This window comes from Bos indicus x Bos taurus, chromosome 5 (genome assembly GCF_003369695.1).
Source record: "Bos indicus x Bos taurus breed Angus x Brahman F1 hybrid chromosome 5, Bos_hybrid_MaternalHap_v2.0, whole genome shotgun sequence".
Classification (NCBI taxonomy): Eukaryota; Metazoa; Chordata; class Mammalia; order Artiodactyla; family Bovidae; genus Bos; species Bos indicus x Bos taurus.
In genome coordinates this window covers 55,279,103-55,305,147 of record NC_040080.1, presented here as the reverse complement: position 1 = coordinate 55,305,147, position 26,045 = coordinate 55,279,103, and the positions used below count along the sequence as shown (strand labels likewise).

General features: G+C 40.8%; 1 protein-coding gene across 15 annotated transcripts in view; it reads left to right on the top strand.

Annotated features, from left to right (window-relative positions):
• Positions 1 to 26,045, top strand: part of ANO4 (anoctamin 4) — a 434,080-nt gene that overhangs the window by 355,625 nt on the left and 52,410 nt on the right. For all 15 annotated transcript variants that reach the window (XM_027542020.1, XM_027542022.1, XM_027542023.1 and 12 more), the window contains 4 exons: positions 1,139 to 1,199; positions 15,124 to 15,206; positions 18,486 to 18,626; positions 21,615 to 21,779. In XM_027542020.1, coding sequence (XP_027397821.1) covers positions 1,139 to 1,199; positions 15,124 to 15,206; positions 18,486 to 18,626; positions 21,615 to 21,779 — 450 coding nt within the window. The remainder of the gene's footprint in view (positions 1 to 1,138; positions 1,200 to 15,123; positions 15,207 to 18,485; positions 18,627 to 21,614; positions 21,780 to 26,045) is intronic.

The window sequence follows — 26,045 nt, the reverse complement described above, 5'->3', positions numbered from 1 at the left end:
AGAGGAGGAAAGCTGATCCACACAGCCCAAAACAATGACAACCACAATCCATTCCAGAATCTTCCCTGATGGTGCAGGGAGTTTCCACCACGGAATACCCTAGCAAGGGGCACAAACTAACCACCTACCATTGGGACTTTCAGGCTTGATTTGATGCTGACCACCTGATGTACACAATGTAACACTTTTCTGGCATCAAAATAAATTGGCTTTAGACTTGTCTCACACTAAGTATTTAAATGCTGCCTATCTCTCCTGTGTTTAAAGAAATAAGTCATAAACTTGTGGAAAATTTTGAAATATTTTGTACTCTGATATAATAGGAAAAGACTTGCTTATACTTGGCACGTTCTCCAAGGGACAGTAAAGTATACTTTATAGAGAGCTATAAAGCACCAAAAAAAGGTTATGCTTTATGAACATATCAGTCATCATTTCAATTTGGCCTGACACTGGTATGATTTATCCTGGAGGTGGAAATGAGCTCGGCAGTTTTGCAACAAACATAGATATTTTTGTTTTCTGCCGTGGTGACTGCAATAAAATGTATTATTCTAGCAATAAAGTATTTGCTAGCTGTCTCTGTGTTATGAATAAGAGGTAAATGTAGTGATTACCTGAGGTTTTAATACAGGTAGAAGTGGTTTGTGTTAATGGGTTGCTCTTCTTTACAGTGCTGAAGTCCAGAGGGCAGCCCAGCAAATGTTTGTTCAAAGCTGTACATACAAAATAGACATGTTTTCAAAGAGAATAAATGAGGCATTAAAACCAGTGCTGGGAAAATCAGAAACCTTTACAGCAACATGAATACCTACCGGTCTTAAATACAAACCTATCCATAAGTAGATGCGTGTTAGTTTTTATAATGCACAAAAGGAAATTCTTAATAGCACCACTGGGGCTGCTGATCCATGCTCAACTAAGTGATACTCACATAAATGGAGCAAATTCTCTTTTCCATATCCAAACTATTTCACAGTTTGGAAAAAAACTTCTTCCTTATGATCTAAAAGGAATATCCCCCAAAGAAACCCTTTAAAATTCATTGTATCATCAGAGCTATTTTTCCAGAATGTGAAAAATGTGAATTGGAATATTGTATATAAGACATTGGTTTAACTGTGATTCATGTTCCCAGGTAACCCATCTTTTTGACAATGGAGCCACTGTTTTCTTTGCTGTTTTCATGGCAGTCTGGGGTAAGTGTTCTACATTTGTATGACTTGAGTTCCCATCATTTGCTCTATTATATGTTCTTTAAAATCTGATTTTGAATATGAGAGGAAGAAGCAAAGTGAATTCAGTTTGGCTGTTCTGTTAGACACAAGTTAATAAATAATTCATTTGGTTTATTTTTAAGGTGATGTTTTACAGGACAACATGTCTTCTTTCTCTTAAGCCTTCCAACAATTTCATCAGCATTCCATTATTGGAGTAAAATTCACCTTCTGTTGGAGACAAAAGTAAAGATTATAGTATACCAAAAGGTCTGATGGTTAAGACCTGATTACACATCTCAGTGTATATGGGACTTTCTAATGTGAGTGGAATATTTTCATCTGACTAGTGTGTGAATACACACCTCTAGGATTCTTCCAGTTCTGGTCAGAATGACTCCTTATACACAAGAGCTACTTGCAGTGCTGAATTGAGTCCTTTTAAATAGTTTCAAGCCAATAGCCATATAATAACAAGGTATGATGGAATGTTCACTGAAAGAATTATTTAGCCCAAAGGAGTTACTTCACCCACGTTTGGGTTTAATAGTATCTTCCTCAGTACCATGCATTTCAGTCGCTCAGTCGTGTCTGACTGTTTGCAACCTCATGGACTGCAGCATGCCAGGCTTCCCTGTCCATCACCAACTCCCAGAGCTTGCTCACACTCATATCCATTGAGTTGGTGATGCCATCCAACCATCTCATCCTCTATTGTCCCCTTCTCCTCCTACCTGCAGTCTTGCCCACCATCAGGGTCTTTTCCAGTGAATCAGTTCTTTGCATCAGATGGCTAAAGTATTGGAGTTTCAACTTTAGCAGCAGTCCTTCCAGTGAATATTCAGGACTGATTTCCTTTAGGATGGACTGGTTGGACCTCCTTGCAGTACAAGGGACTCTGAAGAGTCTTCTCCAACACCACAGTTCAAGAGCATCAATTCTTCGGGACTCAGATTTCTTTATGGTCCAACTCTCATATCCATACATGACTAACTGGAAAAACCATAGCTTTGACTAGATGGACCTTTGTTAGCAAAGTAATGTCTCTGCTTTTAATATGCCATCTAGGTTGGTCATAGCTTTTCTTCCACAGAGCAAGCGTCTTTTAATTTCATGGCTGCAGTCACCATCTGCAGTGATTTTGGAGCCCAGAAAAATAAAGTCTGACACTGTTTCCACTGTTTCCCCATCTATTTGCCACAAAGTGATGGAACTAGATGCCATGATCTTAATTTTCTGAATGTTGAGTCAAGCCAACTTGTTCACTCTCCTTTTTCACTTTCATCAAGAGATTCTTTAGTTCTTCTTCACTTTCTGCCATAAGGGTGGTGTCATCTGCATATCTGAGGTTATTGATATTTCTCCCAGCAACCTTGATTCCAGCTTGTGCTTCCTCCAGCCCAGCATTTCTCATGATGTACTCTGCATATAAGTTAAATAAGCCGGGTGAAAACATACAGCCTTGACATATCTTCCTAGTAAAATAATTATAGAGCTTTAATTTAATCATATATAAAAGTCTGAACAAATTCATAATAAATGATGAATGGTGGTTTCCTTTGGAGAGGAGGTTATCTTCATGGAAGGGTAAGTGAACAGTGAGGAGAGAGACCTTTTACACTATGTATTTTCAATTTGGTTTGAATGGTTTTTACAACATTTATGCATTTCTTCTAGTACATAAAAGGCCAGAAATCTTAATTTTGAGGTTATTGAACTCTACTCACTCAGGGCTTAGGTTCATGTTGTTCCTTATGTCTAGAATGAATATTAGAATCTTTGCCAACTTTCAAGGCCCAGCTGAAATGGCATCTTTTATTTATTTATTTTTTTTTGAAATGGCATCTTCACCAGCCAGACAGTGTCTTCCTCCTTTGAACTTTCATAGCATTTGGTTTATGCCCATTCTTTGGGCACTAATAATAATTTGCATACACAGTTTTTCTCATAGGTTCATGGTCCACAAGGACCATTATGGTCATGGGAGTCCTTATACATTTCTTTTAAAGACAGAGAGATTAATGTTTATTGGATGGATGGACAGATGGATAAATGGATGGATTGGGGGAAAAGAAGGAAAAGAGAACAAAATTATCAGAAGATTTTATTTTTAAAAAAATACTCATTTGGTTGTGTTGTTTTTAGTTGCGGCACATGGGATCTTTTGTGTCATATGGGATTTTTGGTGCATGGCCTTTGTAGTTGTGGTATGCAGGCTTAGTTGCCCTGAGGCATGTGGAATCTAAGTGCCCCAACCAGGGATCAAGCCCACATCCCCTGCATTGCAAGGCAGATTCTTAACCACCAGACCACCAGGGAAGTCCCACCGAAAGAATTTCTTTATGAGACAATGAATATGTTTAAATGGCCTCTTTGACAAGTAGAAATATAAACCCTTGTTCTCTTTAGGGGGCTTGTCCTATATATTTTATGTCTTCTTTACCTCAAGCTCAGCACCCCACTCCAGTACTCTTGCTTGGAAAATCCCATGGACGGAGGAGCCTGGTAGGCTGCAATCCATGGGGTCGCTAAGAGTCAGACACAACTGAGCGACTTCACTTTCACTTTTCACTTTCATGCATTGGAGAAGGAAATGGCAACCCACTCCAGTGTTCTTGCCTGGAGAATCCCAGAGACGGGGGAGCCTGGTGGGCTGCCGTCTATGGGGTCGCACAGAGTCTGACACGACCGAAGTGACTTAGCATAGCATTACCTCAAGCTCTTCAAAAGAAAATTGTCCCACCCACCACAGCTCTGTTGAAGGGACTTTTTTGAACCCTATGATACCAGTTCCTCTCACCCAGTGGGTGTTTGTCCCAGGAGTAGTCAAACCATCGGTTGGTGAAAGTGGCCTGGGAGAAGTTCTGAGGTTCTGGCCAAACAGGAACTGGTAGTGCCACCCAGAGTCTTATTCTTAAGAATGTGACTTGGAGAATGTTGAAGGACACTGGGAATTGGTAGTAGAAACTGACACGGAAAGATGCAGAGAGGGAAGAAGGGAGAGAGACTGACAGTGGCTAGCAGTGAGGGCCAGGAGGAATCCTGAGCAGACTGAAGTTATGATTGATAACTGATATCAATTGATAATTGATAACTGAAGTTATCAATCAGAACCTAGAAATAAGCAGAAACAAAGAACTAGTGGAAGAAAATTATACTAGAGGGTACAGAAACCAACTGGTAGCCAACTTGGAGAAAACGCAAGACAATCCCCCAGAGAGAAGCAGAGAGAGAATGTAGCCAAGTCATGTGAAGTATCAGGGTGAAGCCCCAGGGTCTCTTATGTCTATAATCTCTCAAGCTGTTGGCTTCCATATCCTGTCTGAATAGGTCCAGTCTTTTAATTCCCGTGGGATTTCTGCCTCCTCTGGTGGGCCTTGCAAAAGCCCTCATGATTTGTGCTACCCATTACTGTATCTCTTGCAAACAATGGAAGCTAACCATAATAGAGTTTTGGATACAGGAATGACCTCTCAGGTCAAGAATGTGTATCTGGCTTTTCTAGAATGTACTGGTAACCATGATCATGAAACGTAATAAGCCATCCAGTACTGCAGTTTTGCCATGGTTACAAATGAGGAGACTGAAAAAGTACTCATTTCCTAAACCAATGGTTTCCAAACTTCTTCAAGTCATGACACGTAGAAAGTGATAATACTTGTACAATATGCTAATGTCCATGAAGGAGCCTGCTTGTGGCCAGGTATAATACTGCCTTAAGCCTCCTAGCCCTAGTTGCCTCCCAAACTGTGGGATTAGTACCTCTTGCAAACCTATAATCTATTCCTGGCACACATATGGGGAAGCTGTGCTTTGGACTACAGGTCTACTGTGTAATGAGTTAACACTTCTGTAGAGAGAGTAGTGTTCTGGAAGAATTGATACCTAAAACTCCCTTGCCCACTTCAGTGTCCCATCAATTTAACATACACTTGACTGAAATCATATTTTCTTCTCCCATAGTTACCCAGAACTAAAATTCTGGTAGAATGATAATTGTCTGTAAGGTAGAGGTTGTCATCGCCACCCCTCACCCAGTACCACCATTATAAAGGGATGGCATTCCTTCCTTGCAAGTTGGAACATTTTATACTGGGGACAACAGATAGATTTTATTATTTTATCTCTGCCAACCTCAGTGGACTGAAGTGAAGCCTGAAGCATGGAGGCTGCAAGTAGGTGGGCTGGAGATCTGACAGCACTCGTGCGTTGGAGGGTATTCATTAAGAATCTGATAGATGTTGTGTAATAACCATTGAGCACAAGGGAACATTTTGGGGCCGCTCCAGGCAAGGCAAGCCTGGAATAATTCATTTCCTGAATCACTTTGTCTTCATTGACACCTTCCTGTTTAAATCCTGTATTGTTCCCAGAAGTAAGCTAGTTTGAGAAAAAGAATGATTTATCCCAGGTGTTTTCTTTGTAGGTAGGACTTTGCCTCTTGCAGAAATCTAGACTTGCCAATAATAGTAACACTTACAATAACACAAGCCTTTACTAAGGGCTTACTGCATCCTGGACACTGTGCTAAGCATTGTACAGCATCACTTCAGTTAATCTGTAGAGCAACCTTTGACAAAGGGACTGTCACTATTCCCATGTGATAGACGAGAGAACTGGGCAATAGATAGACAGTGGTAAGGCCAGGAGTTAAAACGGGACAAGCTTAGCTCCTCCACTGCACCACTAGGATCACGTGCTGTCTGTAATCCTGTTTGCTTCTGCTTCAAAGAGCTGGATTTTGAGATAAAGCACTGTTACACTCTTCCTGAGCCTGCTATAAATGCCGCTTTGTGACGGCAGTGTTCTGTAAAAGCGTGTCAGTTCTAACCAAGCTTGGTTTAATGGCCTCAGGACCAGCCTTTACGATCGACAAGTTACAACATTTAGGAAAACACATGCACTTTATTTCGGGAAATTGCTGGATATGGAGATGACAGAACAGATGTAAGTGGTTTACAAGCCCTCGGAAGGGATGAAGTTGATGTGTTTGCTTTGTTGCCTTTTGCTTTGTGTTCACCAGAGAAACAATACGGTTCCATTTGGAAACCATCTGTAGCACTCGGGAGGGCCTTTGTGCGGGGTTAGAAATCTTGACAGAGCTCTCTACCACCTTGTTCTTATATGTGTGTACATGATGGCAGGGCCTCCTGGGGACCCGAGAGGTACTGGATTGGCCAAAAAGTTTGTTTGGGTTTTTAGTAAGCACTTACAGAAACCTGAATGAACTTTTTGGTCAACCCGGTATACTATGAGCCTAGGGCTCTGGGCTTGAATCCGAGTGGTTTAGAAAGATTCAGGGACCAGAACATTTATGGCTTAAATTAGCTCTCTCCCTAGGGGAAAATAAAATGAGTCGTTGGAGAGTCTGATACTGGCAGAGATTCGCCAGGAAGCATATTATCTCCCTCTCTTCTCTTTTTGTTCTCCTTCCTCTGTTGTTTGTTTCTTCCTTTTTTAGCATTGCCGAAAATTAAATTATCCCCAGTAAACAAACAAATCAAGCTCCTCAGAGCTTTCCAATCAAAATAAAAAGTTTGTGGTTGTTTAAATGCAAATTCAAAGATTCTGTATATGGTCTCATTAGTGATTGATGAATGAAGTATGTCTCATTTTTTTACATGAATTATATAATTTGTCTTTGTTTTTAGATATTTACACTAATTTTATTTTTTATACTCATATCATCCAACAAAAACTGGTGATTATATATTCAAAAAAAGAAAGATACACATTTACTAAATGCCTATTAGGTACATAAGTACAGTCACATATGACATGTCATCGATTTCTTATAACCCACCAGAAAGAAATTAATATTTCCCTCTTGAAGATATTGAGGCTCAGAGAGGTTATGTTTATGTAACTTGACCCAAGATTACCTAAGCAGCTGGTAAGTGGCAGAGTCTTGAATTTAAACCAGATCTAATCTTTATTTTCTTGGGCTCCAAAATCACTGCAGATGGTGACTGCAGCCATAAAATAAAAAGACGCTTGCTCCGTGGAAGAAAAGCCGTGAACAACCTAGACAGCATATTAAAAAGCAGAGACATTACTTTGCCAAAAAAGGTCCATCTAGTCAAGGCTATGGTTTTTCCAGGAGTCACGTATGAATGTGAGAGTTGGACTGTGAAGAAAGCTGAGTGCCAAATAATTGATGCTTTTGAACTGTGGTGTTGGAGAGGACTCTTGAGAGTCCCTTGAACTACAAGGAGATCCAACCAGTCCATCCTAAAGGAAATCAGTTCTGAATATTCATTGAAAGGACTCATGCTGAAGCTGAAACTCTAATACTTTGGCCACCTGATGCTGGGAAAGATTGAAGGCGGGAGGAGAAGGGGACAACAGAGGACGAGATGGTTGGATGGCATCACTGACTCAATGGACATGAGTTTGAGTAAACTCTGGGTATGATGGACAGGAAAGCCTGGTGTGCTGCAGTCCATGGAGTCACAAAGAATTGGACATAACTGAGCAACTGAACTGAATCTGCCAAACTCAGAGTTGTACCAAAATATGTCCATGGTGGCATGCACCTTCTATAGGCTGTTATAAGATTTCATTACTCAGCAGACAGTGTATATTCTCTGTCTCTTGGCACTGGGTTTACCCCCCAAAATGAATAAGATGTGATCTGTGCTTTCAAAAGTTGGTAATTATAATAGTGGGCATTAAGTCTGATTTATGAAGGGACAGTGAGGGTCCATGCAGCCAACTTCCTTAGGCAAAAAGGAAAAGGAGAAAAAGTTTCACCCAAGGAGAGATGTTAGAACCAGGTCTTAAATTTGCCAGACAAAGGAGTGGAGTCAGGGAGAAGTTTGAATAACATTCTGAGCTGAAAACTGTGTGGACAAAACTCTGAAAAGGAATGCTTGAACACTCCATGTGCTAGGGACATAGAATTTATCTTAGTTTCCTAAGGGTGCTGTAATAACATGCCACAAAAGTAGGTGGCTTAAAACAACAGAAATTTATTCTTTCACATTTCTGGAGGCAAGATGTCCAAAATCAAGGTGTGAGCAAGGTGGGTTCCTTTGGGAGGCTCTGGGGGGGAACCTGTTCCATGCCTTTCTCTTAGATCCTTGTGATGCCCAGTGATCCTTGGCTTGTTGACACATCAGCCCAATCTCTACCCCGACCTTCACCTGCATTCTCCCTGTGTCTTCACATGGCAGTATTCTTATATATGGGCACTAATCATATTCAGTTAAGGGCCCACCTACTCCAGGATGAACTCAACTAGTTAATCTGTAGTTACTTTATTTCCAAAGGAAGTGACATTCTGAGGTTGGGGTTTGAGACATAAAAATATTTTTGCCAGGGGGGACAAAATTCAACTGTAACAGTGCATGTTGAAGCCTGAATCCTGCTTACCACAGGACATCTGTACCACAACAGAGAACCATGGCTTCACCCTGTGGGCAATAGAAAGCCAAGTGACGTTGTAAACTTGGATGTGGCATGATCAGTTGTGTTTGGGAAGCAACTGTGGCAACAGTGGAAGGGGTAAAAGTGGGGACCAGTAAGTAGCAGGGAGCCATTTAGAAGGTTGTTCCAGGGCTCAGTCAAAATTTTATGCAGAATTGGGTATCAGCTTCTGCCACTGCTGCTAAGTTGCTTCAGTCGTGTCCGACTCTTTGCGACCCCAGAGACGGCAGCCCACCAGGCTCCCCCATCCCTGAGATTCTCCAGGCAAGAACACTGGAGTGGGTTGCCATTTCCTTCTCCAATGCATCAAAGTGAAAAGTGAAAGGGAAGTCGCTCAGTCCTGTCCGACTCTTCGCGACCCCATGGACTACAGCCTACCAGGCTCCTCCATCCATGGGATTTTCCGGGCAAGAGTACTGGAGTGGGGTGCCATTGCCTTCTCCACAGAATAAGAACATTATACATAAAAATGTTTTCCTTGCTTTGTTTATATTAGGTAAAAACTGAAAATAACCTAAATATCCAACAATAGAATGGTTAAGGAAATTGTAAGTAGCCATTAAAAATTCTTTCAAAGCACATAATAACATAACACAAAGCTGTATTTAAGTTTTCTTTAGGATGCAAAGTGTACAAATAAAGTGTGATTTGGAGTATTTTAGTGTTACTGTGTCCAAGTTCCTACTGCTCACTGCTCAGTTTAGTTCAGTCGCTCAGTCATGTCCAACTCTTTGCAGCCCCATGGACTGTAGCACACCAGGCCTCCCTGTCCATCACCAGCTCCTGGAGTTTACTCAACCTCATGTCCATTGACTTGGTGATGCCATCCAACCATCTCATCCTCTGTCATCCCCTTCTCCTCTCGCCTTCAATCTTTCCCAGCATCAGGGTCTTTTCTAATGAGTCAGCTCTTCTCATCAGGTGGCCAAAGTATTGGAATTTCAGCTTCAACATCAGTCCTTCCAATGAATATTCAACACTGATTTCCTTTAGGACAGACTGGTTGGATCTCCTTGCAGTCCAAGGGACTCTCAAGAGTTTTTTCCAGCACCACAGTTCAAAAGCATCAATTCTTCAGTGCTCAGCTTTCTTTATAGTCCAACTCTCATATCCATACACAACTACTGGAAAACCACAACCTTGACTAGACAGACCTTTGTTGGCAAAATAATGTCTCTGCTTTTTAATATGCTGTCTAGTTTGATCATAACTTTTCTTCCAAGGAGTAAGTGTCTTTTTATTTCATGGCTGTAGTCACCATCTGCAGTGATTTTGGAGCCCCAAAAAAGATAAAGTCTGCCACTGTTTCTACTGTTTCCCCATCTATTTGCCATGAAGTGATGGGACTGGATGCCATGATCTTTGTTTTCTGAATGTTGAGCTTTAAGCCAACTTTTCCACTCTCCTCTCTCACTTTCATCAAGAGGCTCTTTAGTGCTTCTTCGATTTCTGCCATAAGGGTGGTGTCATCTGCATATCTGAGGTTATTGATATTTCTCCCAGCAACCTTGATTCCAGTTTGTGCTTCATCCAGCCCAGCGTTTCTCATGATGCACTCTGCATATAAGTTAAATAAGCAGGGTGAAAACATACAGCCTTGATGTACTCCTTTTCCTATTTGGAACCAGTCTGTTGTTCCATGTCCAGTTCTACCTGTTGCTTTCTGACCTGCTTACAGGTTTCTCAAGAGGCAGGTCAGGTGGTTGGTATTCCTGTCTCTTTCAGAATTTTCCACAGTTTATTGTGATCCACACAGTAAATGGCTTTGGTATAGTCAATAAAACAGAAATAGATATTTTCCTGGAATTCTCTTGCTTTTTCAATGATCCAGCAGATGTTGGCAATTTGATCTCTGGTTCCTCTGCCTTTTCTAAAACCAGCTTGAATACCTGGAAGTTCACGGTTCACATATTGTTGAAGCCTGGCTTAGAGAATTTTGAGCATTACTTTACTAGCATATGAGATGAGTGCAATTGTGCAGTAGTTTGAGCATTCTTTGGCATTGCCTTTCTTAGGGATTGGAATGAAAACTGACCTTTTCCAGTCCTGTGGCCACTGCTGAGTTTTCCAAATTTTCTGGCATATTGAGTGCAACACTTTCATAGCATCATCGCGTTTCTACTGCTCACTGCTCAACAGGCCATTAAATTGAGACATGAGGTTTTGGGGTAAGGAATAGCGACTTTAGGCTTCCCTGGTATCTCATCTGGTAAAATCTGCCTGCAATGCAGGAGACCCCAGTTCAATTCCTGGGTTGGGAAGATCCCCTGGAGAAGCAATAGGCTCCCACTCCAGTATTATGAGGAGTCTTCCTCATGAGGGCTTCCGTCATGGCTCAGACAGTAAAGAATCCACCTGCAATGTGGGAGACCAAGTTTGATGCCTGGGTTGGGAAGATTCCTCTGGAGGAGGGCATGGCAACCCACTCCAGTATTCTTGCCTGGAGAATCCCCACAGACAGAGAAGCCTGGTGGGCTGCAGTCCATAGGTTGCAAAGTATCAGACATGACTGTACAACTAAGCACAGCACAGCAGCTTTATTTGAAAAGCCAGCAGACTGAGAAGATAGTCGACTGGTATTTAAAGAACTATCTTGCCTGGGTTTGGATGCCAGTTTCATTTTTTGAACAAAGCAGGGAAAGTGAAGAGGTAAAGTAAAAGAAGCTATAAGTCGTTGCAGGTATTTCCTGGTTCTGGCCAGACTCTGGAGAAGAATGTGTTAATTTCTTCTTTCCTGCAGTCATTCACTGGTGGGCCTGGTCAAGATGTTTCCTGTGAGCTAAACAAAGGTATTTTATAATGTATTAATGGTGGTTTTCTCTGGGTGACAGAATCATGAAATGTTTTTGTCAGCTTTGGTTAGGTATAATTTACATAAAATAAAATCCAGTGATTTTTAGGTGAACATTTTGACAAATCATGTCAAATCATATATAGTCATGTAACTGTTACCATAATGATGACATAAAACATTTTCATCCTCCAGAAAGTTTCCTCGTGCCTCTGAAGTCAGCCTCTTGGCAACCTCCAACACGCTTTCTGTCATTGTAGTTTCATCTGTTCTAGAATTTCATACAAATAGAATCTTTCAGTATTCAGCATTTTGTTTCTTCCACTAAGATTGATGCTGTTGAGATTCATACGTGTTGTTGCATATGTCTATAATTTGTTCTTTTTAATACAGAATAATATTCCCTTGCCTGAGATGTACTGAAATTTGCTTATTCATTTTATTCATTTGTTTATCCAAATGTTAATAAGTATTTGGTTCAATCCAGCTTTTATTCATCTAAGACTTAATGGCTTTTATAAACTTCTTTAGGAGAAGGAAATGGCAACCCACTCCAGTGTTCTTGCCTAGAGAATCCCAGGGACGGGGGAGCCTGGTGGGCTGCCGTCTATGGGGTTGCACAGAGTCGGACACGACTGAAGTGACTTAGCAGCAGCAGCAGCAGCATAAACTTCTTTGGACATTTTGCATAAAAGTCTTTGTTATCTATTTCTCCTGGAAAAATAATTGAGAATGGCATTGCTGATCATAGAATAGGAGAATGTCTAACTTTATTTTAAAAAAATTGTAGCTATGCAATTGTGCATTCCCAACAGCATTATATGAGAGCTCCAGGTGTTCTACATCCTTACAAACGTGGAATTAATAGTCTTTATCATCATAGTGTATATAGTGTTATCCCATTGTGGTTTTAATTTGCATTTCCCTGATGACTACTGATGTTGAACATCTTTCCATGAACTTGTTTGCAATCTACACATCTTTATTGAAGTGTTTGTTCAAATGCCCATATGTTACTGTCTTCTTATATTTAAAAGTTATTTATTTAATCTGGATAGAAGTCCTTTAGCATATATATGTTTGCAAATATTTTTCCAGTTTGTAATTTTCATTTTTATGTTATTAATGGTATCTTTTAAAAAGTAAGAATTTTTTCTTCCAGTATACTCCATATTAGTTTTTTCTTTTATTCTGTGCTTTTTATTTAAGAAATCTTTGCCAATTTAAGATTCCTAAGATTTTCTTCTGTATTTTCTTCTAGAGAACTTATAGTTTTAGATCATATAGTTAGGTCCATGAGTTATCTCAAGATGATTTTTGTATATTGTGTAATGTAAGGGTCAGATCCATTTGTGTATGTGGGTATCCAGTTTTTCCTGTACTACTTGCTGTAAGATTATCCTTTTCTTCCTTGAATTTTCTTGCCATTTTTGGGTTGAAAATCAATTTACCATGTGTGGGTCTAAACCTGGAATTTTTTCTATTTGATCTATACATGTACTTTTATATAATAACATCCTCTTTCAATTATTATAGTATAATAGTAAGCCTCAAAAACTTATTCTTTTTAAATTGGTTGGTCTACTTTAGGTCCTTTGCATTTCCATATAAATTGTAGAGTTACCTTGTCAACTTCTACCCCCTCCAAAATGCTAGTATCAGATTGCAGTTGAGTTGAAGCAGTAAATCAATTTGGGAATTCTGAAGACTTAATTTCAAATATTTCTATCCACGAATGTCAGTTAGCTCATTTATTTAATTGTTCCATAATTTATTTAAGCAATGTTATATAATTTCCAGTGTACAGATCTTACATGTTTTTAGAAAACTTTCCAGAATCATATTATCTAGTATTTCAATTATATGTGTTAGACCACTCAGTATTGTCCTACAAGTCACTTATGCTTTGGTCACCCTTGTTAGTCTAAGAAGATGGATTAATAAAGACTTTGAGTAGCATCACCTCAGTCAAGGTCACAGCTTGCCTCATGATGAATTTGTGCCAGACCTAGGAAGAAAAACTTAAAACTTTTAGAGCATTTTGAATTTTGTCATTGCAGATAGGGATTATATTGCCATCTTTCATTTGCTTAGCAGGATATTGAGAATTAGAAATGTTAATTCACTTGCCAATAGTAGCACAGCTTGTATCTGAACTGGATTTCAAGTCTAAGAATGTCTAAGTCACAAGCCAGAGAGCTCTTAACTGTTACCTTATAATATCTTTCCACTTACTTATTTTTAAATATGTGTTCTATGTCTCAATAATGAGGAATCTTTCCACTAATGAGGAATCTTTCCACTAATGAGGAAAGATGCTGAGAAAGATTGAAGGCAGGAGGAGAAGAGGACGACAGATCCCCATCACCAACTAGATGGACATGAGTCTGAGCAAGCTCTGGGGATTGGTGGTGGACAGGGAAGCCTGGTGTGCTACAGTCCATGGGGTCACAGAGTCGGACATGACTGAGTGACTGAACTGAACTGAGGGCAAAGGGGAGCAGAAAAGAAGGAAGTCATTATCTCTCTTTGGAATGAACATTTGGATGCTTACTTTTCTCCATGAAACTGATTCCAAACATAGGACATTGACATATTTTCCCCTTTCTCTAATCTGACTACACAGTAAGACCCAGTAGAGATGGATCTGACAGTTCCCTCTCCTAGGGTGTCTCTGTGCAATTCTTAGTTGCAGCCATCCTCTGAGTGAGTGAGTGAATGCATGCACGTGTCCCCTCTTCTGGCTTGTGGCTTCCTAGGCAACAGGAATATGTCTTGATCATATTTTGACCTGTCATTTTATAATACTCAGCAATTCGTTTGTGTTGATATATTTAAACTGAATTGAGTAGAAAGTTACTTTGGCTAAATGAGGATCACCATCAGCTTTACCTGGGTAGTAAAGGTAAAGGTTGAAAAAGGTTGGAACAGTCTTGAAAAGGTTTTTTAATACAACTTACACACTTTGCCTTTAATATGAGGATATTTGTCCTGAGGAGGATTGGAGGGAATGAGAAATCTCTGCCAATTAAATACATGTGAACTGCTAAGTTTTGTTTTCGCTCTTCTGTCCCTCGCTGTTTAACACATTATTGACCAGGGAATTTTTGTAGAAACTAACACCTGTAGCTGGCAATTTGTTAGTAGTAGTAGTTTAGTTGCTAAGTCGTATCTGACTTTTGCAACTCCACAGACTGTAGCCTGCCAGTTCCTCTGTCCATGGGATTCTCCGGGCAAGAATACTGGAGTGGGTTGCCATTTCCTTCTCTGGCAATTTATTATGTAAGTGATTATTGATACGTCTCTAGTCAATAATGTTCAGGTAACAAAAGATGTATTAATATATCTCTGGTCAATAAGTTGTTAAATACTCAATCAGATAGAAAGATATTGACAACCTAGTTTTCTGTATTCTTACATCCCAGAAGCTTTGTCATTCTAATAAGTCTGTTCTGCCATGACTTGCAAATCAGCTTAATTTAAATCTCTTGAGTTTTCATTATGTTTGACACAGGCTTAGTAATTCTCAGAAAATGATCTTTGTTAAATGATGTTTAGCTAGAAATTCTGATATTCAAGAATGCTTACACAAACAGCTGTCGTTCTTTACAATGGCTTCATTATCTGTTGACACAGTTCAAGACATTGTTTTATTTGAAAATATCTGTCTTTCTCTGCTTGTTCCAGCAACAGTTTTCCTAGAGTTTTGGAAAAGACGGAGAGCAGTAATTGCTTATGACTGGGATTTGATAGACTGGGAAGAAGAGGAGGTTTGTATTATTTACCTCAATTAAAAAAAAAAAGCAGATAATCAAGAAATACACAATCGCTTTTGAGTCATCACTTTCTGCTCTGTGATAGAAGTCAGGTTGACTCATAAAGCATTTTTATACCTGTCTCTGCAGGAAATTTCAAGCATTATAAAAATGTAGCAGAAGAATTTAAAAAAATACATTTTGATTTCTTAGTGGAGTAAAAAGTTCATGGCTAAGTAAAGCATTTCACTTGTATGCAGAGGCATTAGAAGAATTGGTAGTAAGATTTGTTTAGTTTCCTTAAATATTATCCATTCTCTTTACTGTGTCAGAAGGAGAATGTTAGTTTACAGTTATAGGCACTTGAAAGCAGACCTCCTAAAGTTCTCCAAGGAAATGATTAAGTCTTCAGGACCCTGGACAGCTCAGAAGGATTCTCACATGATAAATACCGAGGGGGAACCACTACGCATGCATGCTCTTTGGTTGATGTGCTAAAAGCCGGCCACCGCTAGATAAAACTGTCCAGCAGAGGTAAACTCGGGCCCTCAGACATGTTACTCTCCCTTCCCGGCCAGTACACCATGCCCTTTCCTAACCTGTGTCTGGTCTTTATGTCAAAAGTCTTAAGGCCCCATGCTGAGTTTGGTTATTGTATGTCTCTCGGACCCTGCTTTCCCTTGAGAGTCACTCAGGCCTGAACTCGTCTTTCTTTCCTCTCATCCCCTGCCTCTCCTGAGTTCCATTTCCTGAGAGTCTACAGGTGCAAGTAAATCCAATGCAGTCATCATATATGATATGACCATGGGTCTTAATGGGTGTTTTCCTTCCAGGAGACACATATGTTTATTTTTATAAATTAAATGGAATCATCTGTAAACATAACTGAGAATTTTAGCCCTGGGATAGGTTTTGTAGGGGACATAATTTTGAGAGGAATGTTTTTTCCTTCAAATCATACCTTGTGGATGGATGCCTTTTCTCCTCAAGCCCATGAACATATTTGGGTAATTTTTAAATATAGACATGATACTGGGATTTTCAGCAATCCTTGTTCCTGTGCTAAGGCCCCTCTCAGGCTTGTATAAGCATTCACTCTCTAGAAAATGGTTTTCTGAGTTGGAAGGGACCGCCCAGGTTTCTGAAAGCTACCAACTGCAGCAAAACTGCATTCGAGACTTCCTCCTGGGTGGAGCTGTTCTGGTTTTTGTTCCATGTGTGTATAGGAGTAGCTTTCACATGGGATGGAAAATGCTGTTTCCTGGGTATCTAGGTCACCACCAAGAAGCTATGTTGTCTAAGGCAAATTACTTCACCTTTGGATTTTTTTGTTCATTTCTAAAGAAAAATGTTTCTAAATTCTCCCCTGTTGGCTACAAAGTGTAGCATTATTTAAGTAACTTTGATTAAACCAGTCTAAAGTCACCACTGACACTTGTGGTGGGCACACTATGTGGGTACCTTTAGGGTAAACGTATCTCTGGTAAGTCTGGATCCTTCTGGATTCCCAGCCCTATTAAAAGCATGGAGTGCTGAACCATGCTTTCACTCAGCACCCCTGTGTAGAGGTCAGGTCAGGAGCTGGGTGCAGTTCCAGTTCTGTTTGGGATTCAATGTAGAAATGCCTGTTACTCCTAGCCTGTGGCTCTCAGCTTGCTGTGCAGAAGAACCCAGATGAGCTGCATGCCTCCTTCAGGGGTAACCCAGAGTATTACTGGCTAAGGCTGCCATAACAAAGCACACTGACTGGTTGGCTTAGTCTCACAGTTTGGAGGTGAGCAGTCCGAGATCATTGGCAGGGCTGGTTTCTTCTGAGGGCCATGAGGGAAGGATCTGTTCCCTGTCTCTGTCTTTGGCTTGTCGATGGCCATCTACTCCATGAGTCTTCACATGGTCTTCTCTCTGTGCATGTCTCTAAATGTGCTCTTCTTACAAAGACACTAGTCATGTTGGATTGGGGTTCACCCTAATGACTTCATTTTAACTTAATTACATCTGTAGGACCCTGACTCCAAATACAGACACATTCTGAGATACTGAGGGTAAGGACTTCAGCTTACGAATTGGGAGGTAGGGTGAGGACAAAACTTAGCCTATCGTACCCAGGATGACAGGTCTGCCTCCATGATTGACCTCAGTTTCTGCATGATTAACTTAGTGACCCTTGATGACACTTATAGCCTGATGAATTGAGTTTCCCAAAGAAGCAGAATATTCTAGATCTGATATATCCTAAGGTATAACTACCTGAAATAAAGGAGGCAGAGGCTGTTTATAATTGTCTCTCCCCATGACCTTCCTGATTATCTGCGTGAAGCCAGCATCAGGCTCATCCTGTGCAGGGAATCAGGCTGCCTTTCCTCCTACACAGGGTGGCCCCTACCAGACCCTCCATAATTTCTCCCCTGTCAGGTCCTTCTTTGCTTTCTGTCAGTACCTTCACCCAGCTCTTGAGTGTTTCTGCCTGAATTAACTCAAGTCTCCCTTGCACCAGAGTTTCTGCTCCTTTTCCTGCCTCTTCCAAGACACTCACATAAAACAAGTTCCTAATTAGTCAGAACCACTTCAGCACACCGTTTTGTTGCTTATCTTTTCCTAATCCTGTAATTGCTTTTAGTCAGAAGCCATTCACATTGGATGGGGCTCAACTCAATGAAATAAAAATTTCAGCTTGATTTAGAATTAGAGAAGCCTTGATTTTAACTGGATTTGAAAGGCTTTTACCTTGTTTTCAATACCAATTAAGAATGCATTAAAATCTATGGTTAAGGGTGAATGACTCCTATAGGAGCTTATTTTAAAAATAGATTCACCAGGTTTTTAGATGCCTAAATTGAAAGACTAAAAATTGTAGAAAACTAAGAATTATATTGCCATTATAACTCATAAAATGAATTCTGAACATTTCACTCTTGAGAAGTTTTCTTTGTCCTGGTGTTCATATCATTCCTCAATAATAAATAAAAGCATGTTAGTTATTTCAAACTACTGGGGACAGGGACAAATTGGCCCCTTTCTCACTATCATTTAATAAGATAATAGAAATACTTAACTATTAGTCTAAATCACAGAGCCATGATGATGATAATCGAAGATAATCATTCTTTAGGTTTTCTTTAATAAGTGGCCAATTTCGGAATATTTAAACCTGGGTTTCCAAGTGCATATCATTGAGTGAGTGATGACCGTGGCATTTGTTGACTGTTTTCCTGTGGGGTAAAATGATTTTTTTTTTTTTTTCTTCTTGACCAAGTACCTCTTCAGTATGTAAAAATGTGTCTGCTTGTTTTTTAGGAAGAAATACGGCCCCAGTTTGAAGCCAAGTATTCCAAGAAAGAGAGGATGAATCCCATTTCCGGCAAGCCAGAACCATATCAAGCATTTGCAGATAAATGCAGCCGACTTATTGTTTCTGCATCTGGAATATTTTTTATGGTATGAATCCTTTTTTTTACACAACTATGTTTCATAAAGTACAAACCTATAGCATGGGAACAATAATCATACCAGGTATTTAAATACATTTTTTGTACGTTCTGATATTTAGACCTCACAACAGTTCTATATGATGACCGGGGGTGACACTGCTGTCCCATTTTACAGGTGGAGTAACTGAGACTCCAGAAGGTTAAGGGACTCACCCAGGCTAGCCAAGAAATAGCCAAAAGCTCAGGTTCTCTAACTACTATTCTTTCCATTTGTCTATGCCATAATGAAAGGAGCTAAAACTATGAGGTGGAACTTACAGCAATGTCATTCAAGCTTTCATTTTTACAATGCCCATATAATAAGAAATACATTCTTTGCCATTACCCAATATATGCTATGCAAATAGATGTATAAAACTGAAAATAGTTATTGAAACAATGCCCATATTTATAATATTCAAGGAACTCTGATTTTTTTTGTTGTTTTATTAGTCTGTTTTTTAATGCCAGCTCTAACTCCCTAACATTTATTTTGCTGATGGTTATGCTGCTGCTGCTGCTGCTAAGTCGCTTCAGTCGTGTCCGACTCTGTGCGACCCCATAAGACAGCAGCCCACCAGGCTCTGCCGTCCCTGGGATTCTCCAGGCAAGAACACTGGAGTGGGTTGCCATTTCCTTCTCCAATGCATGAAAGTTAAAAGTGAAAGTGAAGTCGCTCAGTCATGTCCGACTATTAGCGACCACATGGACTGCAGCCCACCAGGCTCCCCCGTCCCTGGGATTTTCCAGGCAAGAGTACTGGAATGGGGTGCCATTGCCTTCTCCGGCTGATGGTTATATCAGTTTTCAAAATACTAATCTGAAGCTGGACTGTTAGCTTTTCCTAAAAAGAAGTCACTTTGTGACCCACTTTGATCCTGTCGGTTACTGAACCGCACACATGCGATTTGTCAGAAATGTCATTTTAGAACAGGAAGGAATGGTTAGGATTCTCCTGCTTCCTCTTTTCAAAGAGCACATGTGCATCAATATATATCCTAATTGGCTCGAATGGGAAGGACAGAACAACAGAAAATCCAGACAATCTCCCTACTGTGGCCAGGAAGAACCTGGGGAGATGGTGGGGTAGGCAGATTGCCCAAGTGTCCCTCAGCTTGGATCAAGACTCAGATCCTGCCCTATCTACAGATTCTGCTTTGTAAGCAGTGGGGTCAGGCTTTGCCTCCTGTAAGTACATTTATATGTATTATTTTGGGTTGTATTTCTCACAATAAGACCTGTAGAGGCTAAAGCCCTGGAGAGGAGAAGCTACTTGCTCAAGGTCACACTGCCAGGTTGTTGCTGAACCAGGACTCGGCCCCCACTTTGACTCAGTACAGTGAACTGTTCATCGTAGCATATCGCCACCCTTGTCTAAAATTCAGTGTAGGTCTCGCCTATCTCCCTATCAACAGCTCCAGGATTCAGACACGGGCGGTTTTTTGTTTGTTTTCTATTATTACTACTATTATTATTTTTTGCCAGTTCAGCTAGGTTTTATACCTGGGCTTTTAGAGCATGTCTCTCACGGTATACCAAAGACAGAGTCTATGCAAAACATAGGAAAGCTCCTATAAAAAAAGGAAGCTCTAAGTTGCCAGAGCACATCCTGAAGCCCCACTTTAAGATCTAGTTTTTGACGGCCATGTAAGCTAAGGTCTCTTCTCTGAGACACAGTAAGCGAGTCATCTAATGAAAGCCACAGAATTTTTCGGAATCTCAAATCCCCATTATTCACAGAGATAGAGATATGCTATATTCTTCTCAAACACCATCAAGTGTTCAGAGGAAGATGCCTCAGTTCAGTCTGTGTATCTATCTGATAAATAAGAGTATGTACCTTTCATAAGCTTATTCAGCAACAAATAACTGAGCACCTGGCATGATGCTAAGATGTTGCAGAAACCATGAACTGCAGAAACAACAGTCACCATCCCTACCTTGGTAGAGCTTACTGTCTGAGTGGGGGAAACTGACAATAAGCAGACAGTTGTTAGAAATTATAAGTTTAGCAACTGAATAACAACAACTAAGCTGCATATTGCAAGAATGCATAGGTACCATGCGCATGCTCAGTTGCACAGTCATGTCTGACTCTTTGCAACCCTACAGACTGTAGCCCACCAGGCTCCTCTGTCCATAGGATTCTCCAGGCACCTGGAGTGGGTTGCCATACCATCCTCCACGGGATATTCCCAAACCAGGGATCAGACCCATGTCTCTTCTGTCTCCTCCATTGGGAGGCGGGTTCTTTACTACTGAGCCATCTGGGAAGCCATTGGTACCATATAACAACAACAAAAAGCCTGAGGAGTGGCGGGCGGGGTGGGGGGGTGGTGGGGTTCATGAAAAGCATTAATTATGAAGTAGTTCTTGAGATGTGAAGAATGAATAGGTATTAAGTAGATTATGGATGTGCATGTGGGTGTGTCATGTGTTTGGCAGGGGAATGGGCAGGTCAGCGTTTTGGGCAAAGGAAGATTACGTGTGCTTAGACTATTTGAAACAACAAGGAAAGGTCTAGAGTCTTTGGAGTGAGTGGAAAAACAGTGGGCCTGGAGAGACTCTTCAGGCCACCATAAGGGCTTTGCTTTTATCCTAAGAGTAAAAGGAAGCCAAGAAATAGCTTTAAACAGAAGAGCAACATGATAAGTTTTCCATAATATTTGTTCATTTGCTTAATCTAATATTCTGATTTAAAAAGTGTCAGTCTGTAGCCTAACAGTTTATCAACTCTCAAGTACCATGGTTTTTCTATTTGGATAACAAAGAACATACAAACCGATGAGAGGAAGTATCAGCCACATGGCAAGTGTGCCTTTTGTTATGGTGTCTCAAGTCAGGACCACCATGACCGTATCTCCTTTTCCTGTGGGAGGATCTTCTTGGGGGTGGGAGGCCCTCCCTGAAACATTCCACCACTGTGCTCACCGGGTGTCCTCTGTCTTCCTGCCAGATCTGCGTGGTGATCGCCGCTGTGTTCGGGATTGTCATTTACAGGGTGGTGACCGTCAGCACTTTCGCAGCCTTTAAGTGGGCGTTAATCAGGAATAATTCTCAGGTTGCAACCACAGGAACTGCTGTGTGCATCAATTTCTGCATCATTATGCTGCTGAATGTGGTAAGTGAGCATCTGGGTAACTAGTCACATGGATAAACTATGTGCAGCAGGTGACTGTGCCTTCTGTTTCTAAAGGGACCTGGCCTCAGAGAGATTGGTCAGTTATGTGACACCTGTGGCCTGGCATGAGGTGTACTTTGTGGGTGTACAGAAGACTCAAATCAAATCTGGCCTGTAGAATTTCCTACAGTATAAGATTGAGCAAGGCATTTGCCCTCTCTAAACCTCTGTTACCTTATGTATCCAATAAGGTAACACTATAAGCCCCTTGGGGAAATTTAGAGACAAAAAAAAAAGGGACTTCCCTGATAGGTCAGTTAGTAAAGAATCCACCTGCACTGCAGGAGACCCCAGTTCAATTCCTGGGTGGGGAAGATCCCCTGGAGAAGGGATAGGCCACCCACTCCAGTATTCTTGGGCTTCCCTTGTGGCTCAGCTGGTAAAGACTCCACCTGTAATGCAGGAGACCTGGGTTCGATCCCTGGGTTGGGAAGATCCCCTGGAGAAGGGAAAGGCTACCCACTCCAGTATTCTGGCCTGGAAAATTCCATTGACTGTATAGTCCATGGGGTAGCAAAGAGAAAAAATATATTTTAAGGCCCAGCTCAGAATCTGACATAGCTCAACAGTATTGGTTCCCATTTCTTTTTTGATTCTGAATGATGGGAAGTTAATCTGTATCCAAAGCATTCCTAGAGATAACTCAGCAAGGAATCTTCCAGGGTGGTACATGTTGCTTGTGTTGATTTCAGGCTTTTTTCAAGTGTGTTTTTCAGCCCAGCTGTCTCCCTTGAATCCCAGACTCCTCCTCACCTAACACATTCAACCCCCTTACTCCCCATCTTCTTTCCAGAATCAGCTCCTCTCATAGTCTCCCCATCATAGCTGCCCAGGCTGAAAACCTTGTTCTCCTTGACTTCTCTGTTTCTCTCACCATGAAAATGTATCCAGAGTCTGACCACCTTTCACACATCCCAAGTCCCACCTTGGTCCAAGTCCTCAGGATCTCTCACCTGGGTTATTGCAGTGCCTTCCCCACTGGTCTCCCAGCTTCCCTGTCTGCTCAACCCAGGCTCATCACAGCAGCCAGAGCAAGCTTCACATGAGTAAGCCAGCCTCACTCACTGTATCCAGTGGCTTTCCTCTCACTCAAAGTTCAGGTCTTCACATGACCACTGGGGTCTCCCTCATCTGGCCCCAGTGGGGTCTTTGACCCTGTTTCCCCCTTCTCACCCTGACTCCCCTGCTCCTCCTTGGCCTTTTGGTTTCCCAGATTCTTCCCTCCACCTAGGACCTTCTTCCCTGTGGGGTCTGTAGACTTTACTCCTAAACCTCCTTCAGGTCTTTGTTCAAAGGTTACTTTTCCAGTAGAAGGCTTCCCTGGTCACTCCATGTAAAATTGCAACCCACTCCTGCTTTCTGACCATTGTCTAGCTCCTCACCCACTTCACTTCTCTCTATGGCATTGTGCTATGTTAAGTCACCTCAGTCATGTCTGAATCTTTACAGCCTTATGGACTGTAGCCTGCCAGGCTCCTCTGTCCATGAGATTCTCTAGGCAAGAATACTGGAGAGGGTTGCCATGCCCTCCTCCAGGGGATCTTCCCAACCTAGGGATTGAACCTGCATCTCTTACATCTCCTCCATTGGCAAGCAGGTGTTTTGTTTGGTTTTTGTTTGTTTTGTTTTGGTTTTTACCATTAGTGCCACCTGGAAAGCCCTCTCTGGCATTCAGTTCAGTTCAGTTCAGTCAGTCAGTCGTGTCTGACTCTTTGTGACCCCATGAATCGCAGCACGCTAAGGCCTCCCTGTCCATCACCAGCCCCGGAGTTCACTCAAACTCATATCCATTGAGTCAGTGATGCCATCCAGCCATCTCATCCTCTGTTGTCCCCTTCTCCTCCTGCCCCCAATCCCTCCCAGCATCAGAGTCTTTTCCAATGAGTCAACTCGCCGCATGAGGTGGCCAAAGTACCGGAGTTTCAGCTTTAGCATCATTCCTTCCAAAGAACACCCAGGGCTGATCTCCTTTAGAATGGACTGGTTGGATCTCCTTGCAGTCCAAGGGACTCTCAAGAGTCTTCTCCAACACCACAGTTCAAAAGTATCAGTTCTTCGGTGCTCAGCTTTCTTCACAGTCCAACTCTCGCATCCATACATGACCACTGGAAAAACCATAGCCTTGACTAAACGGACCTTTGTTGGCAAAGTAATGTCTCTGCTGTTCAATATGCTATCTAGGTTGGTCATAACTTTTCTTCCAAGGAGTGTCTTTTAATTTCATCACCATCTAATAGGCTATTTTTAAACATTTATTGTGTTTATTATCTATCTTCTCCATTTCAGTGTAGCCCCAAGAAGGCAGAAACCTTTAACCATTTTTTTTCCCTCTGTTGTTATTTCCCAGTGACAAAACAGGCTCAGGCTCAAAGTAGGCACTCCGTAAACTGTTGTTACTAATAACAGAACAAAATGTAATGACTGACATTGTTAGACTTGAGGTTTGTAGGAGAGAATAAATATATATAGAGTGCCATGTATAGTGTTTTGTATGGAATATGTGTTCAGTTATAGTTCCCCTCTCTCTTATTTATACTGCAACTTAAATCTGGGCAATAGTTCTGAAATCACTGAGATAATGAAGCATATGTAATTATTATTAAATATACAGGAACTTTATTATTGTAGGAAAAAAGTTTAAAAATCCAGAAGGTAGGAAAAAAAAGGAGCACTTGCTGATCATTTTGACAGCATGGCTGTGTAACTGTTTGGTCCAGTGGAGACTGAAAGTAGATGTTTGTCACTCCCTAGCACTGCCCCATCCACAGTTCAGCTGGTCTTAAAGTTAACTGTCGAATAATCTTTGTAAAGGGGAGTGATTCATAGTGAAATGAACCAAAGAGCCAGAGCACTGAAAGATTCTGCATCCAGGTAGGATGTGGTGCATTAAAATTTACTGTATTTTTATCATCTCTTTTCTCCAGTCTTACTAAAATTTAATTTATTCATCTTAAGAAATAAATTTCTGTGTACATGCCTTGGGTCTATAAACACACACTTGATGATACATTTTGACGAGGTACCAGTGCTGTCAGAGTAATAATTCACTTAACTTAAAATCATGTATCCAACAATCTCTACTTCATGGAACACAGCCAAGCAAAAAAAAATAAATGAAGTAAAAATGAAGCAGGAGGGGAGGTGAAATAGTATATAATTAGGGACAGTACAAAGCACCTACTGTGTGCTAGCAGCTACACAGGTGTTTTTTGTGTTTAATAAAGGGTTTCTTAGTCACCAAAATGGATGATAAAGTCCATACACTGAAGCTTACATGTATCATCATATTTTTGAGAAAGGTTGTCTCACCAGTTAAATTTAATTTTCCTTGATAATTAACTTTAATGATATAATACTTTTGTAATATTAAAGTACATTTGATTAACATCAAATATATCTGTCCTAATATGTTGTTAACCAGTATTTTATATTTATGATACAGTTGAGATGTATGACTCATCTATACCACAAGACTTTGTATTGAAAATTATACCAATCTCTTTTAATGCTGGACTCTTACAGAGTCTGAGGTTTCTATACATAAAATTTGTTACTATGGCCATATGAATTGTATTTTACTATAACAAACCATAATTATTGCTGAAAGTTTAAAGTCAGGCAGTCTGAGTATTTTGACTTTAAGTAGTTAGCCCAAAAATCTGGAGTAAGAGAGTTCAAAAGTTAGTAAAGACCTCAAAATGAGTGAGTCTCAACCACATGTAAGGAAAATGATGATATTAAGAAGAAGTGAGGTAACATGCCTAAGACCTACAGCCTTCTGGCTGGTAAAGCTAGAATTCCAGCCTGGGGAATTTTACCCAGTGTGATTTTACTACTTTAGTTTAAAGGTGATCTTCATTTCCATATTTTTCAAATCCATTTGACTAGTTTTCTTTTTCCTCTTCACTTATTATATTTCATTTTAGAGGAAGAACTTGCTCTTTTTCTTTCAATGTATGTCCTCCTAGGAAACCTCTTGAGGAGGGTTTGCCCTTAACTCTAACCCCTCCACTTCCATACACAAACACATGGGCACACTCCCCTTCCATCGGGGTGAGGAGTACCTTAACTGTACCCCCTGCACTTCCACACACACACACACGGGCACACTCCCCTTGTCGAGCCATCCATTTCCGTTAACCAGATGGTTAGGTGAGTTAGGGATGCACCTAATTAATGAATGGAAAAGCATAGTACCATAAGTTT